The following is a 20,672-nucleotide window of genomic DNA, read 5'->3' on the forward strand; positions in this document are numbered from 1 at the left end:
CCGACCCCTCATATTCACATAATTAAGTTTATAATCAGTTTCTTTTAATATGTCATATATGTAACATGAATGGACCTTCCAGGCGACATCTAAATGCACAGAAGTGGGCCAGCAACGCTACAAACCCATAAATACATATAAATACAGTATACACCTCATACACTGGAATAAAATGCAGTTTCACACGAGTTCTTATTTTCCAATTAAATAACTATTGTTCTTTAGAGATGAATATTTTTATTTCTGATCTATTTTGATAATAAAACTTTAGAATACAGTGTGTGACTATGAAGTCACTATCGACTTGTTCTTGAGGCTGTGGAAGTGTTCTTGCTTCTCTGGTTCCGACCTCGGACTGTCTCTGTCTGAGAATGGGACGGTCCTTGTGAGCTGACTTGGTTTAAATCTGTGAATGGAGTAAATTTCTTATTTATTTTGGAGGCATAAAACGATATAAATGAATGTTTCATAACAAGCCATCTTGTCACTTTAAAGATAAGTGAATGGGTATTAATGCAAAGGGGAGCTGAAGAAATCTCCCAATATACTTTTCAAGGCTGCTGCTTACTTTACCATTCCACGTGTGACTTCATGCTCATGCCCACTTAGAGCCTATAGTACTGTATAAACTGAGTACAGCCTGAACATGAACCCATTGATTCTCCTCTCCAGAATATTTCTACTTGCAACTAGAAAAGCCTTGTGCAGTTGCTAAGATGCATCTTAAAAAACAGTAACAAAATCAACAGCTTCACAATCAATAAAAACTCCACCTCACTCCTCCTACAGTCAGACATCTAATGCAGTCAACATTTTTCTCTGCACAACCTAGTCTTTACCTTCCTCTCACTGATCTCCCACCATTCCTATGTTTCTTTTAAATATTTCCTTCTTCTTTCTGTTCCTATGAATGTCCCATTCCATTTCATCACTACCTTTCCATTCTGATCCTCACAAACTACTAATATATTTTTATTTATATTTGAATGATTTCACTCATAACCTTGAATCCAATCCAATTACCGTAAATCGTTATCTCTTTTCTCCACCAATCGCTTTTGCTTTTAAATTAATCTCTTTTTGGCTAAGGTAGCATTCCTGAAATTATATGCATGCATACATATACAGACACACAAACTATAAAAAGAGTAAGGAATGAGTGAAAAAGTACTCTGATTGGTATGTCAGATAAGTAAAAAGAAAAATGACATGTTTTAAGAGAAGAGAGTAGTCAGGGATTTTAAAGGGGCATGACTACTGACCAGGAGCATTCAAACTTGAAGCAAGCAACATAACTGGCTTCAAACGTGCATACACAAAAAATACTCAAGGGAGCAGAAGATTGGGTCCAAGTGAGCAGAGGACAGGGAGTCGGACTTATTTTTGTCATTTGTAGGAGATCACTTCTCCCACAGGTGACAAAGCTTCTGGAAATGAATCAGAAAAATTGGATTTAATCATGGAACATTTAAGGTATATACCAGATACTTTTGCGCAGGGCTTACAAAGACATCAGACTAGAATACCAAATGTCAGCCTGCAAATACTAAAAGCTAAGGCAAAACTAAACCAAATACAGATACTATATTTGTTTATGTCACACTGGGAGACACACCAGAGCTTTTGCTCTCACAAACCATAATGTAACCAATACAAAGAAAAGGCTTTTTTTGCATTGAAGCACTGCAGTTATTATCCTGGTGCAATCACACATTTCTACCTGTTGTTTCATTTCATGGTGCAAACTCTGCGACAGACTTCTACATTCCAGTTGTTACTAACAAAGCTGCTGCACATTACAAAATGTATATATACTGTATATATATATATATATATATATATATAAAAATATATATATATATATAAAAATATATATATATATATAAAATATATATATATATATATATATATATATATATATATATATATATCCATGTTCATCTAGGTGGCACACAGTTTCTCATCAATTACCCGGGTGCACAGTAAAAAATATACATACACTGTTCCAATGACCAGCAACTCCAGGGGTTTCAGTGAAAATATTGTATTCAAATATATGCAGTTACAGCCGGCTGTAACTGCATATATTTAAATACAATATTTTCACTGAAACCCCTGGAGTCAACGTTTCGGTCCTCTCTGGGACCTTTTTCAAGGATCTGGGATCCTTGAAAAAGGTCCCAGAGAGGACCAGAAGCTGTGTTACTTGGCTGTTTGGGCACAGTGAATGCAGGGGTCAAGTTTAAAACCGCCAACAGATGTGTCTGGGAACACTATAGGGCAGCAAATGCTCAAACAACAGCCAAGCTCAAAGCATTAAGGCTACTATCATCAACGTACCTGGAATCTCATGTGGCCACGACTCGTTGCAATTCGGGCATGTCGGGTTGGCTTTTCCATGAAAGTATTTTCCAGCACACTGCAAATGCAGCGGGATTCCACAATTTTCACATAACTGGGACTAGAAAGAAAAATCAAAAATGTAGTATTCAAAAACAAGAATCAATTTTCCAATATATGAAAAAGTAGCCAAGAAAGCTGCCAATTTAGGTTCTTAATTAACAATATGTATCATGTGTCCTGTATGCTGCACAGGCATTGCTTACGGAACACACATGCTTCAAGTTGGAAGCATGGCTCCAAACAACTCATGTAGTAATGCATTCAGCTTGCAGCATATCCATTCAGTAAGTGTCAAAGGGAAGATATGGCAAACCTAGGTATTACTTGTTCTACTTCTAATTACATCTGTGCTCAATCAATGCTTAATATACAGCATAGGGTGTGTGCCCACTTGTAATGCTGCGCTCAGACACAACAACACGCAAACAGCACAATCAGGTAAAAGCGCCCAATATAGACGGGTCCTGAAATAATTTGTTTTTGGATTTATATTAACTACACAAACATGAAGGATGAAACATGAAATATGAAGGACAAACATATTTGCCTTAAACACAATAGGAGACCTCTCTGGCACTTAAGTGTATATGCATCACTTTTCACAAATCAAAATTTCACCATTTTTACCGTTACCTGAATAGCTACTTTGCGGCAGACATTGCAAATTTTAGCAACGTCTTGGTATGTGTTCCGTATGTAGTGTTCCAACTCCATAATGCAGCGAGTGTGAAGGGTATATTCTCCATTTCTCTGGAAACAACAAAGAACTACATTTAGATATTACATTTATACATACAAATAATTATCACAAACAAAAATGCGGCAAAGAGTCACCAGAAAGCCCACCCATCTGATGTCATCAGAAAAGAAATGAGGGGTCAGGCAGGTTCCTAAGTCCCCTCTCAACCACAGCAAAGCATTGGCCCAGAATGAGCATGGACAAGTTAAAGGTGGAGGACCATCAATGCTAGAGGCAGTGACTACCATCATGGGGGACCCAGGCAAAGAGAAAAGTACATTCTGCCGGTGGCTGAGGGCACAGTTAATCACCAGTGATGGGGGGCGATAACATTTTTCTGCAGGTAGATCTATCTGACTCACATTATGCCACTAACTAGAGGCTAAAACAAGCTGTACCATAATCTTTTGTTGAAGATAAAGGAGTTGCAATTGCCTAAAGGAGAACTAAACCCCGTTCCAAAAAAGAGAGATTTTTGTACTTACCGTTAAATCTTTTTCTCTTGTCCTATATTGGGGGACACAGGCACCGTGGGGATGAAGATCCTGCAGATGGAGATGGACACTATGTTGCAAAATAAGACTCCTCCTCCTGCTCTGGGCTTCATCCCCTGCCTCCTCCTACAATCCTCAGTTTCGACCGAAGAAGGAGCAAAGCAGCCCAAAACAGAAGAGAAATCAAAAAGAACACCCTCTGAACTAAACATTAGAAAAATTGAAGAACCAACATAATGGAAAAAACATAGCGGAAAACGTGACAAAAAAACAGTGTCAGAATAGGGAGGGAAAGCCTGTGTCCCCCAATATAGGACAAGAGAAAAAGATTTAACGGTAAGTACAAAAATCTCTCTTTCTCTTGCCTAATTGGGGGACACAGGCACCGTGGGGACGTCCCAAAGCTCCCAAAAGGGTGGGACACTGTATGGTAGGTGTCTAGCTAACCACAGCGCTGAGCACCTTCCTCCCAAAAGCAGCATCGGCTGAAGCATGCGTGTGGAGCCTGTAGAAGCGAGTGAAGGTATGAAGGGATGCCCATGTGGCCGCTTTACAGATCTGATCCGCTGAAGCTTGGTGACGGAAAGCCCACGAAGTGCTGAGGGAGCGAGTGGAGTGAGCCCTAACCTTGATCGGAGGATCCTTGCCCTTGACAGCGTATGCTCTGGAAATGACAGACCGGATCCACTTGGCTAAAGTCGTCTTGGCGGCCTTGGTGCCCCTTTTGGGGCCATCAGGGAGAATGAAGAGCGCATCAGTCCTACGAACATGCTCTGTGGCTTTCAGATAGAATGAAACAGCTCGAACAACATCCAGAGTGTGGAGCTTGTGTTCAATCGGGCCTTTGGGATTTGGACACAGTGAAGGGACAACAATGTCCTGGTTCAAGTGGAAAGCAGATACCACCTTAGGAAAAAAGTCTGGAGTAGGTCGAAGCACCACTTTGTCCATGTGAACAACCGTGAAAGGTGATTTGCAGGAGAGAGCCGCAAGCTCCGAAACTCTCCTAGCGGACGTAATTGCCAACAGGAACAACACCTTCTCGGTGAGAGTAGACAGAGGAAGTTGATCAAGTGGTTCGAAGGGGTACTCTTGCAAGGCTGATAGCACCAAATTGAGGTCCCACGGGGGCACAGGGCAGCGATACGGAGGGATGATACGAGTCGCACCTTGTAGAAAAGTCTGGATTTTTGGGTTAAGGGCCAGCTTGCATTGCAGGAGAATAGACAAGGCCGAAACCTGCACCTTGAGGGAGCTGAGGGCTAGGCCCTTCGAAAGACCGTCCTGCAAGAAGGAGAGGACCTCCTTGACTCGCGCCCTTTGAGGATTAATGGCTCCGTGCTCACACTATGATATGAAGGTTCTCCAAACACGGTGGTAGATTCTTGCTGAGACAGGCTTTCGTGCTCGCAGCATGGTGGGAATCGCATCAGGGGGTGCTCCCGAATCCCGTAGAATCAAGGCCTCAAGAGCTACGCCGTTAAAGCCCAGAGATGAGAATTCGGGTGGACAACCGGACCCTGAGTGAGGAGGTCTGTCCGTTGAGGAAGATGGAAGGGTCTGTCCGCGGCCATGGCGATGAGATCTGCGAACCAGGCCCTGCGGGGCCAGAAGGGCGCCACCAAGATGGTTAGGGTTCCCTCTCTTTTTATCTTTTTTATCACCTTTGGCAGGAGTGCCAGAGGGGGGAAGATGTAAACTCAGGAGAAGCTCCACGGAATCACTAGGGCGTCTACTGCGTGAGCCAAGGGGTCGAGGCTCCTGGAGACGAAGTACGGAACCTGCCGGTTGGCCCTGGACGCCATAAGGTCGATGTCTGGCAGGCCCCACCTTGCCACAATGAGTTGGAACACTTCGTGGTGGAGGCTCCACTCCCCGTGATCGATCGTTTCTCTGCTCAGGTAGTCTGCCAACCAATTGTCCACCCCGGGTATGTGTACCGCCGAGATGGCGGGGATGTTGTTCTCCGCCCAAGTCAGAATCTCCTGAGCTTCCCTGAGGGCCGCAAGACTTCTGGTGCCTCCTTGATGGTTTATGTAGGCCACGGCCGTCACGTTGTCGGACTGGATTCGCACGGGGTGACCCTGGAGTACTGTCGCCGTGTGTTCCAGGGAGTAGCGTATCGCTCTGAGCTCCAGAAGGTTGATGGGTAGCCTCTGTTCCTCCGGAGTCCAGAGACCCTGTACTGTGGTTAGGTCTATGACACCTCCCCACCCGCGAAGACTGGCATCCGTAGTGAGAATCTTCCAGTGATGGGGGGGAAAGGGTTTTCCCCCCGTCGTCCGAAGTGGTTGAAGCCACCAATGGAGAGAGAGAAGCACACGACTTGGAATGGAGATCTTGCGATCGAGGTTGACTCGGTCCCTGCGCTGGTGTAGCAGGATGGTGCGTTGAAGTGGTCTGGTGTGGGATTGAGCATACGGGATGGCCGGGAAGGATGCCACCATCGTGCCCAAAGTCTGCATCGCTGATCGAAGGGTAACCTTGTTGGATCCCATGAGAGATCTGATCCGAGTCCGGAGGGTCTGGACCTTGTCCTGCGGCAGAAATGCTCTCCCTTGTCTGGAGTCCAGTATCAGGCCGAAGTACTGCATTGATTGAGTCGGGTGGAGGTTCGACTTGTTGAAGTTGATCGTCCAGCCCAGAGATGTCAGGGTCTGGAGAACCTGAGATGTGTGCAGATGAGCCAGAGAGGCGGACTGACCCTTGACAAGGAGATCGTCTAAATAGGGAATAACTGTGATGCCCTTGAGTCGGAGTTCTTCCAATGCTGCCGCCATGACCTTGGTGAAGGTGCGTGGGGCTGACGAAAGGCCGAATGGCAGCGCCACGAACTGCCAATGATTTCCGTCCACAAAAAATCTGAGGAAGCTGTGGTGAGCTGGATGAATGGGTATATGGAGATATGCGTCCTTGATGTCTATGACCGTCATGAACTCGTTCTCTTCCATGGAGGCAAGGACTGACGGTATTGACTCCATTTTGAAATGGCACCGTTTGACGAACGGGTTGAGATCCTTCAGGTCTAGGACAGGTCTGAGCGAGCCGTCTTTTTTGGGAACCATGAAGAGGTTGGAATAGTAGCCCCTTCCCTTGGAGTGTGATGGGACAGGTTGAATGGTGCCCTCCATGGCCAGGTCTTGGATGACGGAAAGGAATTTGGTTCTGTCGGGAGCCTTGGTCGGCAGTCTGGATACAAAAAATCTGTGAGGGGGCGTGTGTAAAATGTCTATCAAAAGTCCTTGGGAAACCACTCGAAGGTCCCACTGGTCCCGAATTTTGTTGTGCCAAACCTCTCGAAAGTGTTTGAGTCGGCCTCCTAAGGGAATCCCTTCGGGAGGGGGCACACCTTCATGCGTTGTGGGGTTTATCTTGTGAAGGCTTGGAGGTGGGCTTGGAGGAAGACCAGGTTTGTCTTTGTTTGCCTTGAAATCGGGAGCGAAAGTTGGAGGTGGACTTATCAGGTTGCGTCTTCGACCCTTGTCCTTGTCTGAAGGGCCGAAAAAAGGGTCTCCTTTTGAAGGGGGGTCTCTTGGGTCTGGTTTGGGGAAGTAGCGTGCTCTTACCCCCAGTCGCTTGAGAAATGATTTTATCCAGTTCAGCCCCGAAGAGGAGTTTACCTTGAAAGGGAATGCTGACAAGAGAGCGTTTGGAGGTTAGGTCAGCGGACCATGACTTTAGCCACAAATATCTGCGAGCGACTACGGAGTGGGCTGAAGCTTGAGCCACCATCCTTGCCGCGTCGAGTGCTGCATCCCCGATGTAGTTAGTAGCGTCTGCTATGTTGGAAAGGATGTTGTCGGTAGTTGGATCTTCGGATCCTATGAGCTGTGCCGCCTGTTCCACCCAGACCTCCATGGCCTTAGCAACCCAGGCGATAGCAAAGATGGGCCGGAAGGCCGAGCCCGAGGCGGTGAAGGAGGACTTGCAGAAACCCTCAAGGCGCTTGTCAATGGGATCTTTGAAAGCGGCCGCGTCGGCAACAGGGATGGTGGTATTCCTGGATAATCTGGAAACTGGAGGATCCACCACAGGAGGTGAAGACCAGAGATCAATGCATTCCTTAGGAAAAGGATATGTCTGGGTGAATCGCTTGGAAAGTTGCACTCTGTGATCAGGGTTTTTCCATTGGGACTTGATGATTTCGTCAAGCTGTTCGTATGCAGGGAAAAGGCATGAGCTTTTCTTGTGACGCTTAAAGATGTTCTTTGCTGGCTCGATGGAGGGAGAATCTTCCTCAATGTTTAGCGTGTTGAGTACTGCTTGAATAAGGCCTTCCACTTCCCCTTGAGTTCTGGGAGTGTCTATGTCAGGATCAGGGAGTTCCTGATCGGAGTCCTCGTCTGACGGGACTTGACCTTCCTCTTCAGATGGGGAAAGAAGTTCTCCGGGGGAGTCCGGAGGTGAAAGGACTGGGCGTTTTGATTTCCCTGGGCGGTGTTGAGAATGAGAAGGTTGGGATAAGTGCTCCAGCACCTTGTCTAGGGTCTCGGGGATGCGGGCCAAATGTTGGATGCCTGCAAGTGAGAGGGAAATAGCCCTAAGGAGATCTGGTTCCGAAGTACTAGCCTGAGGTAGAGGAGGTAATTCGGAGTTTCTGCAGGCCCCACACAATGATTCAGACGAGGCTGAAGAAAATTTTGTTTTACAATTTGAGCAGGCTAAAAAGGAGACCTGCGGGTGAGTTAGAGCTGAGGACTTGGAGGTCCTGGGCTCATCTGCCTTGTTAGCCATATTGCTCCTTCTTGGAAACTGTAGGAGTAATAGGAAAGGATCCAAATAAACAGTGTAAAATCTGTGTTTTTTTTTTTTTAATAAGAGGCAGGGGAATCGACCTCCTAGCCGAAGCAGAGGTATGGCTGTGGGCAATTCTCTAGGCAGGTGTGGTCTGTGGAGAAAACAACAGAAGTATGAATGGTAGCCCAGGGGGTCCATTTACCCTGTAATGTAGTAGCCCTGAGTAAGCAGCCCAAAATATGTAAGCATAGTCATCCACATAAACGTAGCCATGATCAGAAAGCATAGAAGGGGTATAAAATATGGTTGCATACCCTATATATCTATACCATATATATATATATAATATATATATAAATATCCAGGTAGGTAGTAAGGGGAAACCAGAAGCGCATGTAAGCAGAGAGAGGGATATGTATACGTCAAGGGCTAGTATATGGTAGATATATATAAATATATAATATATATAAATGCGTCCCAGCACAAAAAAAAAAAGGTAGCCGAATGCGCTGTTGGAGGGAGCGCGACGCGGTAAAGAGAGACAGCGTGAGAAGGAAAGCGTCGTGGAGGAGCGGAGGTATGATTAAAACCAGCCCTCCGTGCGACTATAAGAGCCGTTGGTTGCTACCTGTTCGTAGGGGAATCCGGATCAGACGTCTGTGCAGGGAGAAGAGCCAGGCGCGTCTGGCGGGAGAGTTGCCGGAAGAGGAAGTGCATGTGGGGAGAAGGGGTGATGGAACGCAGTGCGTTCCACCGGAGAAAAAAAGGCGCGCGTCCCTGAGCAGAAGAGAGAAGGCTGGGAGGGCGGGGCAGGGAGGGGAGGATGGTGGAACGCAATGCGTTCCACCAGGAGAATGGCGGTAAAAAGGCCAGAAAAAAGGAACGGCGCATAAGTAAGGGTGTCTCGGTCTACAGTGAGGGTGACAAGGGAGTAGAAAACAATAAATGAAAGTACTCACCTACTAGAAGTCAGCCAGCTGAGTTGTGCCCAGTAAATGACGCCCCCTGTGAATAATAGACACACATATAAATATATATATGCACAGGTGTGAAATATATATGTATATGTGAGCTATCATACTGTTATACACCCGGGTGGATGTATATCGCTGATGCAGACCTCCGTAGAGCGGGAAAGCAGCGTAGTGGGTGAGGAGCCAGCCTGCAGACCTCCGGAGAGCGGGAAGGCTAAAGGGCAATGAAGTACAGCTGGAGAGGCGCTTGAATAAATCAGTGGCCCCTGGGTGTGGCGTGATCTTAGACCTGAGGCCCTGATCAGTGCTCCAGCCACTAGACTTGAAAAAGCGTGTCGTCTCCTTCTGAGGACACTAAAAGAAACTGAGGATTGTAGGAGGAGGCAGGGGATGAAGCCCAGAGCAGGAGGAGGAGTCTTATTTTGCAACATAGTGTCCATCTCCAGCTGCAGGATCTTCATCCCCACGGTGCCTGTGTCCCCCAATTAGGCAAGAGAAAGCCCACCTTAACTGCCTGGCATTGTCCCCCCTCCCCGCACTTAAAAAAAAAAAATCTGACCCTAAAGTGCAGAGCATCGCAGCAGAGCACCATGTTTTCTTTTTAGAACTCAAGCCGATTTGCGCATGTGCAGTTGAAGCAGAGACTTTGCCCAACTGCACATGCTCCCTCAGGCTTTGTGTCAGCATTGAATCCCGAAAGAATACGAAGAAGCAAAAGATGGCGCCCTGGAGCTCCGCTGCATTCTAGGGTTACATTTTTTTTAAAGCTTTTTTTTTTACCAACGCACAGTACAAGGAGGTAGAGGGGAGGGGGGGGGCAATGTCAGGCAGTAAAGGGAGGCTTTTGTGGTACAGGGGGTTTAGTTCTTCTTTAAATTATTTATTTCAGCCAATGGTAGCAACATAAAAAGAGATTTGCCAGTAATATATCTGGGGAGAAATAAGTTACCCCAATCAACCACTTTTCCTGCACAAAACTCTGCAGCAGTTGTTCCACTTCTTTCTTTTTCATCTTCTTGCTCTGCAGCTCGTCAGCGAGGTTGAGAATACTTATGGAAGTTGCGAATCCATTATCAGATAAAATAATTAACTCCATCTACAGAAGTGATAAAATCAATATTCATGAGTTATTGAAGGTTCACATGCAGATAACATTGACCTACTGAACCGGATTTCCCCCCAAGTTTCCTAAAAACCTGCCGGGGCTGATTTTCTAATGTAGATCCTAAACTGCACCAGTCTGATTATCTCTAACAGTTTTGTCGGACTACTACAGTAAGAATAAAAATCTGATGAGTTGCCATGCTATAGAGCATTGGGGGCAATTTAGCACCCGTGTTAGCAAACTAATGTACCCTTCTGATTTTTCTTTTAGAAGTTCTTTATCTCCTTAAAGGGGTTGTTCACCTTTCACTTTTAGTATGACATAGAGAGTTTTTAATTGGTTTTAATTTTTTATTACTTTTGAGTTATTTAGAGTTTAATTCAGCAGCTCTCCAGATTGCAGTTCCAGCAATTTGGTTGCTAGGGTCCAAATTACCCTAACAACCATGCGTGTATTTGAATAAGAGTTGGGATATGAATAGAAGAGGTCTAAATAAAAAGAGGAGTAATAAAAAGTAGCAATAACAGTACATTTGTAGCTTGTTACAGCATTGTTTTTTAGAAGGAGTCAGTGACCGCCATTTGAAAGCTGGAAAGAGTTAAAAGAAGAAGGTAAACAATTAAAAAACTATAAAAAAGAAAAAATTAAAACCAATTAAAAAGTTGCTTAGAATTAGCCATTCTATAACATATTAAAAGTTATCTTAATGGTAAACCACCACTTTAAACTCTATAGCAGCAGAATAATATGGATTCCTTTTGATGACTGTCAGTACTAACTCTTTGCCTGCTGGATGCTGCATTACTGGCAAGGCGAACACATAGTAGGCAAAAAACTAGGGATGCACCAAATCCGCTATTTTGGATTCGGCCGAACACCCGAATCCTTCACAAAAGATTCAGCCGAATACCGAACCAAATCCAAATTTGCATATGAAAATTAGGGGTGGGAAGGGGAAAACATTTTTTACTTCCTTGTTTTGTGACGACAAGTCACGCGATTTCCCTCCCCTAATTTGCATATGCAAATTTGGATTTGTTTCAGCCCGGCAGATGGATTCGGCCAAATCCGAATCCCGAATCGAATCCTGGATTCGGTGCATCCCTACAAAAATCATTTTCACCCAGCGTGTCATTGCCATAAACATTCCTATTTATAATACAATTACAATGCATAATAGTACCAGATAACAAAATAAAGTACATTTCAACTGAAATCCAAAAAACTAAAACGCATTACGTACAGTTTTTCTGAACAGCTCCAACTCATTTTCAGCATAATCTGAAGCCATTTTCGTAATATCATTTTCTACACGGTTCACCTGTAAACAAAAAGTCAAATCAGATATCAAAAAGACGTTAAATTTCAGAACACATTCATCCATTTTTGTTTTAAAGAACATAAACAAGTGCCCCTTCTCATCTATTTTTCATATAAGCAGTAAAACAGGGTGCTCTCTGCTGTTAAGTGTAGGCAGGGGTGAGACAGAACAGGAAAAATGTGTTACTAATGCAGGAAAGCTTCTCCTGATAGTTCTCTGCTCATTTCTATCATTCTGGGGACACTGAGCAATAGAATTAGACAACCAAGTATCAGCTTCCTACATAAGTATATTCTCTCCCAGGCAGAACAGCAGAGGGCACTCCTATAACACATACTAGCAGCATAAAAACTGCTAATGTATGTAATCTAAAAGAAAAACATAAGTAATTTAAATGGCAAAATTGTTCATAAGAGAACTGTGAGTGAGTATAAGCTCTTTTACTATCTAAAGCTTTCAAGTTTTATAGTCAAACTAGTGTGAGACTCTATACATTTTTAGAAAATGTCCTTCCATTCATATCTGATAATATAGATTTTTTTCAGTGCAAATAACCCACGAGTAGCACAGAATTTATATCTAGCAATAGAACAAGGCTCTCACGCCTTTGAAGGAGTATACGCACGTACCAATGCATAGTACGTAAGTCCATCCTCTTCACCTACTCCTTTCTCTATTGTCATAAACAGAGGCTGCAGATGTCGATTTAAGACCCCGACAAAGTCATCTAACTTGTCATGCATGTAGTGAACTGAAAGACAGAGTAAAAGTTCATGAAAGGAAAAGATGCAATTAATAAAAAAAAATAATTAAACAAAAGCTGACAAGCTGTTGAATTGTCCACGGGGGGGGGGAGGTTGTTTTGTGGGCTGATTTTAGTTTAAAAAATGTTTCTGCTATATCGCGTAAAAACTATAGCAGGGTGACTGTTACTCCACTGTAGATTATATAGGATGGTGTTGGATCGAAAAAAAAAACTCATCTTCCAAGTCGGATATAGTCGCATTGGTGAAAATATAATGGGACAGATAATCTGATGTGTAAACTACATGGTAGATGTTCCATCCGATGCAACACCCCTATGGGATTCGAACATTGCATGCTGCAGTCTTCATTTAACGAGATAAAATCTAATGGTGTCTGACCAACCTTCCCCCCCCCCCCATTGGAATAGACTGAATGTCAGATGCAGATGCATGAACAGACTACACCATCTGACTTTGTCTGATCCAACTTTACATTCTACCTAAAGGGTGATCAGATTTCATAGGATCTCATAAATCTGATTAAAATCTCCTGTAAAGTTCAGCCCTTAGGGCAGAGACACACGCTGTTGTTTCGGGAGATTAGTCGCCCAACAACAAATTGTTTCTTCTTCGGGCGGCAAATCTCCCTGATCTCCCGGCTAGAATGTAAATCACCGGCGGGATGGCAAAAAAAACTAATATTCTCTTTAAAAATAGCCTCTTTATTAGAGCTTCCTATAGATGTTCTCTGGTCCCTGTCTGTGTTTCAAATGAGGCGTGGGCGTGTCCTAACGGTCCCTGCCAGAAGCACAGTAGGAGGGGTACAGCCAATTACAGCCCTGCAGTCACACAAGCACAGACAGGCTTCAGTTCCCTATCAGGTCCTGCTAGCTGCTGATTGGTTCCTGTCCTACAGTGCAGTGAGCTGGGACAGCCTGGGAATTCAGGGAGCAGGAAGTGGAAGAGAAGGGAGGAATTATTAGGTTTTTTGCAGAAATATTCAATAAATCAACCTGAAACACTATGTTTTTAAGCACAATTCTTCTATATCTAAATGAGTATAATGCACTGGTACAGTCTTATTTTTTTACACAAAATGTCTCCTTTAAAGAAACAGTTCAGTGTGAAAATAAAAACTGGATAAATAGATAGGCTGTGCAAAATAGAAAAATGTTTCTAATTAGTTAGGCAAAAATGTAATGTATAAAGGCTGGAGTGAACAGATGTCTAACATAATAGCCAGAACACTACTTCCTGCTTTTCAGCTCTATAACTCTGAGTTAGTCAGCGACTTGAAGGGCGGCCACATGGAACATTTCTGTTCAGTGAGTTTGTAATTGACCCTCAGCATTCAGCTCAGATTCAAAAGCAAGTTATGACCCATGTGCTCCCCCCCTCAAGTCTCTGATTGGTTGTTGCCTGGTAACCAGTCAGTGGAAGCCAAGAGAGCTGAAAAGCAGGAAGTAGTGTTCTGGCTTTATGTTAGACATCCAGTCACTCCAGCCTTTATACATTACATATTTGGGTAACTAACTATATTAGAAACATTTTTTATTTTGCACAGCCTATCTATTTACCCAGTTTTTATTTTTACACTGAACAATTCCTTTCAACTGAAAGTAGGGACAATTGCCAGTGTTTTACGGTCGGCTCGCCAAACAGCAAATCACTGGCAATGTCTGTACGTGCCATTGCCCTTCCACCTCATTTTAGTTCTACATTGTATTCAGTGAGGAATCGGTTGCATTCACCTTTGTGGAGCTCACAGCAATGCCTGTGTAATGCCCTCACAGCAGAGCCCTCCATAATGCCGTGGGACATGAGCGCCTGAAGGAAGCGCTGGTGGCTCTCATTTATCCGGTCAGCCATTCTTCACAGAAATACCTGAAAAAAAGCAAAGCTCAGATGTCATTTTTATATGTAATGTCTCACTCACATTTACTGACAGGAATTAGAGAAACATCATCAGGAGGGGGAGAACACTTGATATTGTCAGCAGGGTCTATTGAAAACACCTTGATGTATTATCTTATATTTAGCTGCAGTTGCAGTGAATAATGAATCTGTAATTTGTTTCCCTTTGACGTAAAGTCTGGGCAGCCATAGGGGGGAGGGACAGTCGTGGCTTTTTTTGTGTTAAGGGGCCCCGGGTCCGCTGCACTTACTTGGATTACCGGCAGTAAGGGGCAGATTCAGAGAGGAGGGCGGGAAGTAGGGCTCTGCCTCACGTATCTGTCCCTACTGATCGTTTTGTCACAGAGCCGTATGACTGTTGGATAGACAGCGCGGGAATTCAAAGTTGACTTCCCAAGCCCGCAGCTCACTGACAGCAGGGGGCGCCAATACAAGTGAATGTAATCTGCCCAAAGTTTCTTTTTTTTTTTTTTTTACAGAAAATCCCAAGGCCGTAGGTCACATCACGCGAGACTTGTGACGCTACGACCCCTGCCTTGCGCGCGGTGACGCGTCACGTAGAGCCGCCGTGTAGTGATGACGTAACTCTCTGTCATGTGTGCTGGGTGACTGAGAATGACTAAAAGACGCTGTCAGTTTCCACTTTGTTCATCACCTTGTCACGTTTTCTACAATATGATAGAGTATTGTATTCAAAGCCTTTGTGTCAGGGCATCCAGAATGTGTGGGACCTTGATAATTACAGTATAACCTCCATCTTACATCCCTTGATTTTAAAGTAACAGTTCAGTGTAAAAATAAAGCAGGGTACGGACTAGGGGTAGGCAGAGTAGGCACGTGCCTGGGGCACAAAGCTGGGGGGGCGCCAGGCACGTACCTGCTCTGACGCCTACCCCATTGTCCGGTCCCGTCTCTTCTCGACTTGCACGCATATATTTTTGGAATTGCGCCTTGCGCATAAAATTTTGCGCACTTTCGCACATGCGCGCCAGAGCGCAGTTTCGCGCATGTGCGCCAGAAACGGCGCTCAGCCGGCGCCATACCCGGCCAGGTTGCCTAGGGCGCCTGGCTGGGTTGGCGCGGCTCTGAAATAAAGACTGGGTCAATAGATAGGCTGTGCAAATTAAAAAATGTTTCTAATATAGTTAGTTAGCCAAAAATGTAATGTAAAAAGGCTGGAGTGACTGGAACACTACTTCCTGCTTTTCAGCTCTCTAACTCTGAGTTAGTCAGCAACTTGAAAGGGGGGGGGGCACATGGTCCATAACTGTTCAGTGAGTTTGCAATTGATCCTCAGCATTCAGCTCAGATTCAAAAGCAACAGATATGATCCATGTGCCCCCCTCAAGTCACTGATTGGTTACTGTCTGGTAACCAGGGTAACCAGTCAGTGTGAACCAAGAGAGCTTCCGTACTAGTAATAAAGCAAGGTTTATCCTGCAAACTTAAGCCTCGTGTGCCGCTACTTTTGATTCATTGGATTACTAGGAGGACGCCGAAGCCTCGATTACCGAGCACCAGACGGCTATTTGAAAGGGCTGTTGTGGATGTGCGGTTGTTCATATCTGTTTCACTGGCTATTATGTTAGACATCCAGTCACTCCAGCCTTTATACATTACATTTTTGGCTAACTAACTATATTAGTAACATTTTTTATTTTGCACAGCCTATCTATTTACCCAGTTTTTATTTTTACACTGAACAATTCCTTTGTTTTCCCTCATTTTACATTGTTGTTTTGTGGTCCCATCTATATATTATGCATAATACATTTCCCTGATTTTACATATTCCTGGGCAGGATTCCCTTGATTGACATGGTGATCAGCCAATCGCCGCATCATAGCTCTGCCCATTGATGTCATAGCCACTCCCATCTGTATCATGAGCCCGCCTACTGACATCACTGCCCGCCCCACTGCCCGGTCTCAGCCGCACCAAAAGGTGGCAACCCTAAGTGCAGACCTGCTATTTCTAGTGGGATGCCTCAGTATATATACTCTCCCAAATGCTTTCCTATGTACCCAGTGAATAAAAGAATTGTCAAATATCCACACCTTCGGCAACTGCATAAAAGGAATAACCTCTTGCTTCTACGGGCTGGAAAATAAATAGCAGACACCTTTAATTGCAGAACGCCTTTATAATGTATTCTAAAAAGTTACCCCTTATCATGGCCTGATGCATTTCTTAAAATTTCTATCTCCCCATGTGTTTTATTTCCATCTCACTCATGCTGTTAACTGGTACCACTGTAGCTGCAATAATCCTAAAGGCATGTGCTCTTGGTACTGACAAATCCAGAGTGATTTCTTTATCTACTTTTTTTGTATTAAATTGATATCTTGGTAATGATGCATTAGTGGCAAATTAGAATTACAAAAGTGAAGGAAGATTTGGGAGGAATTTTTAGCCTATTAAAAAATTACTAGGAATTACTGCTCCAACTCACTGCTCATCGTTTGACATCAACTAGCAGGATCTCCAGTAGGACGACCGGGTGCAGAGATTACTTGGCATTTCAGACGGTAATATGCAGGAAGTATAATGAAATGCCCCAACACCGGATTTATGTAAAAAGTAGTGATGAGCGAACCTGGAAGAAAAATTTCGAAAAGGTGAAAAAAATGCGAAATGCATTAAAGTCAATGGGTGTTTTTTTCTTATGGCGACTTTTTCGTCTTTAGGCGACGTTTTTGTCTTGGCAGATTTTTTGTCGCTGCAAATTTTTGCCTCAGTTTCGCAAAAAAATTCACAGATGGCAAAATGCGGAATTTCGCTGCAAATCCATGGCTACAAAAAATTTGCTCATCACTAGTAGAAAGCTCTATTCTTTATTTATTACAGATTAAAAACATGCAGCATACCACGCTTGACTTGTTTCAGGCTTGATTAAGGGCAGAAGTGCCCGAAACACGTCAGGCGTGGTAAACTGCGTCTATTTTATTTAATTTGTATGAAATAAAGAAGAGAGCTCTTTACATAAGTCCAGTGACATTTCATCATTATTCTTCCTATTAAAAAAAATTAGATCAATTTGGCAATCACATTTTTTTAGATGCTTCTTTGGATGGGTAGAAAAAGGCATGCCCAGGAGGCAATCAGAAAATTTTGAACGATTTGGGTTTTCGCTCGATTTTATCGAGTCTTTTGCGACCTTTTTTTTTTTTTTTTTTTTGAGTTTTTTAATGATAAGGCAAAATCATGTCATGGATGGGAGTTTGGTCATGCTTTTTTTAATTAGAAAATTAGAAAAAATCGGATTTTAGTAAATGGCCCCTTTAATGTTGGTTTTTTAACGGCCTAGCTGTTAAAATTATGGTTGATCCCAATGTCATTAATAGGGAAAAAAGATAAATATATAGGAAGGCTGGTATTTTTTTCTAGAAAAGATGGCAACCCTATTTACAAGAAGGAACATAGATGCATAGAGATTTTTACACCTGTAAAGGTGTTTAGTGGGCTTACATGGTGTTTAATGGCATTGGATTGGGTTCTGGATTTATGGAGAAATTATTATGATATAAGTTAATTTGTTATATCATTTAAGGCTGCTGATTGGATTTATCAATGGCTGACTGATAAATACTGTTATAAACAGTGACAATGTTTGCAAGTTTTAAAGAAAATATTTTGATAAAACTATTTTACTAAAAACACGTGGCATTGCACTATGATAGTCTTGTGTTGATATGGTTTATTACACAATTATATAATATACAGCCTACTTGTCCCATGTGTCTAGCACAAAACAATCCACTTTTGCTGTAAGGGAACCTTCAGCTGAGTCTGGCTGGAAACTACTTGCTGCTATTAGGGAAACAGCTGGGTCTAGCATGCTGCTATGCTGCTTCTAAAGATTCCACATTTTGGTCTTGCAACAGGAAGACAGGAGTTTCTAGAAAATAGGCCACAGGTGAGTCTAGGAGGCAACAAGTCATTTCTGTTAAACCATTTTTAGTCTAAATTTCAAAGAAATTAAGTTAAAAAAAACCCATCTTGTATTCTTTTTTATCTTATATTTTAGTTCCTGTCTGGACCAGGGGAGTACAGAGATGTCTGTGTCTGGATGCTGAGTAAGTCAGACTGTTACATGTTACAATATATATATGCTGCAGGTAGACAATGATACCACAACAGGGCAAAATTATGGTCTACAAATGTTTATGTTTGGGGGGATAAGAAGTTCACATGTAAAGGAGAGCTATGAGTCACAATGAACCTAGGTCTTCTATGCTCCTATTGCTGCATTTACAACCATGTAACCAAAAATCTTTGTAGAAATGCACAGCAATTCAGATTTCAATAGGAGCATGTACTCCAGGTGAATTAACAATAAACTGAAAAATATTAGAAATTCTTTTTACTTATAATCTTGTATTTTAGCTAGGTTAACCATTACATAAAATAAGCTGTTTTTACTGGTACCTTGATACTGGTACCTTGATCAAAAGGTACAGAATTAGAGTAACTTTATAAAAAATATATATTTTATGATTCCTTGGCAATCCTTTGCATTACTGAAGGGAAACTTGAACTTAAGCAACTTCTGTACAACTATAGCACATGGAGGGTATATATATATATATATATATATATATATATATATATATATCTCCAGAGAAAGAGCCGCACTCGCAGGACTTCAATTTATTGTAGAGCAAAAGGACTGATGTTTCGACCCTCACTGGGCCTTTCTCACTATGGAATATATATATATATATATATATATATATATATATATATATATATCATCTCTGAATTCCTAAAACTTGAAGCTTCTAAAGTTACGCAACATGCAGAGGAATCTGACAATCTAAAATTAAAGATTAAAGTACAAAAGTGTGTGCCTTTAATGTCTTTTAATATAACAAATCCTTTACCAAAACTATTCTGAAGGCATTCAGTAACATGGTTTATAGAGTGATAGTCTGAGACAATTTGCAATTGGCTTTCATTTTTTTATTTGTGTTTTTTGAGTTATTTAGCTTTTTATTTAGCTGCTCTCCAGTTTGGAACTAGTCTGGTTGCTAGGGTCCAATTTACCCTAGCAACCATGCAATAATATAAATAAGAGACTGGAATATGAATAGGAGAGGCCTGAATAGAAACATGAGTAATAAAAAGTAGCAATAACAATACATTTGTAGCATTACATTTGTTTTTTTTCCAAGCTCGAAAGAGTCAGAAGAAGAATGAACATAATTTAAAATGTATAAAAAAAATTAAAAAAAATTTGGAAAGTTGCTTAGAATTAGCCATTCTATAACAGTTAATTTAAAGGTAAACTGCCCCTTTAATTATGGCATCTGAGAAGCCTTCAGTCTCACTCCTCTCTGTGGCTGAAGCTGCATATTTAATTTCTTGAGATATTGACAGGATCCAAGGAGAATCTATCTCCTTGAGATATAACAGTAGTCTCCAAGGAGAATCTATCACAATCAGAAGGAATGGAGGAAACACATTGGCTAACAGTTAGTCCCACTGCATTAAAGGTATAAAACTAGAAACTGGGTAAATAGATAGGCGGTGTAAAATAAAAAATGTTTCTAATATAGTTAGTTAGCCAAATATGTAATGTATAAAGGCTGTAGTGACTGGATGTCTAATATAATAGCCAGAACACTACTTCCTGCTTTGCAGCTCTCTTGGTTTCTACTGATGGCAGTAACCAATCAATGACTTGATGGGGGCCACATGGGTCATAACTGTTTGCTTTTGTATCTGAGCTGCATGCTAAGAAGCAGTTGCACTGACTAACTCAGAGTTAGAGAGCTGAAAAGCAAGAAGTTGTGTTCTGTTCTGTTACGTTAGACATCCAGTCACTCCAGCCTTTATAGATGACATTTGGCTAACTAACTATATTAGAAACATTTTTTTATTTTGCACAGGCCATCTATTTATCCAATTTTTATTTTCATACTGAATAGTTCCTTTAAGAAGGCATCCAATTCTACAGTCAGTTTTAAAAAGTGTGACAAATACTGTCTTCCTGTGGTTCAATAATCTCTTCCTGTGGTTCAATAATGCTTTTAGACCTACACTTTAACAATTTACCCCCAACAATGATTTATGACTACAAACACATTTTGATCCAGATCTTATGCTTCTAGATATACTGTTGTCCTGCGTAGGAAATCTATTCTGATTTTAAATGATCTGGAATTAATATTGGAGACGACTGGGTTACGTTTATTTCACAAGAAGATAGAATGAGTAGTCTTTATTTTAGAGTTTAA

General features: G+C 42.4%; 1 protein-coding gene across 1 annotated transcript; it reads right to left on the reverse strand.

Moving 5' to 3' along the window:
* Window positions 1–220: 220 nt before the first annotated feature.
* Window positions 221–14,713, reverse strand: nsmce1.L (NSE1 homolog, SMC5-SMC6 complex component L homeolog). Its single transcript, NM_001089665.1, has 8 exons — window positions 14,685–14,713; window positions 14,271–14,403; window positions 12,403–12,524; window positions 11,696–11,773; window positions 10,297–10,443; window positions 3,037–3,153; window positions 2,341–2,461; window positions 221–406 (listed from the first exon to the last, which is right to left on the reverse strand). The coding sequence occupies exons 2-8, from the start codon at window positions 14,386–14,388 to the stop codon at window positions 297–299; spliced, it is 813 nt and encodes a 270-aa protein (NP_001083134.1). The 5' UTR covers window positions 14,389–14,403; window positions 14,685–14,713; the 3' UTR covers window positions 221–296.
* Window positions 14,714–20,672: the final 5,959 nt, after the last annotated feature.

The sequence above is a fragment of the Xenopus laevis genome, chromosome 9_10L (genome assembly GCF_017654675.1).
Source record: "Xenopus laevis strain J_2021 chromosome 9_10L, Xenopus_laevis_v10.1, whole genome shotgun sequence".
Lineage (NCBI taxonomy): Eukaryota > Metazoa > Chordata > Amphibia > Anura > Pipidae > Xenopus > Xenopus laevis.

What these genes read in the sequence shown, in the direction of transcription:
- nsmce1.L (NM_001089665.1), bottom strand. Translation starts at nt 14,388, where the DNA reads ATGGCTGACCGGATAAATGAGAGCCACCAGCGCTTCCTTCAGGCGCTC. An exon ending in TTGCTGTGAGCTCCACAAAG is followed by an intron (nt 12,525 to 14,270) that starts GTGAATGCAACC and finishes TCTGTCTTTCAG; the next exon opens with TTCACTACATGCATGACAAG. An exon ending in AGGAAAAGTGGTTGATTGGG is followed by an intron (nt 3,154 to 10,296) that starts GTAACTTATTTC and finishes TGTTGTTTCCAG; the next exon opens with AGAAATGGAGAATATACCCT.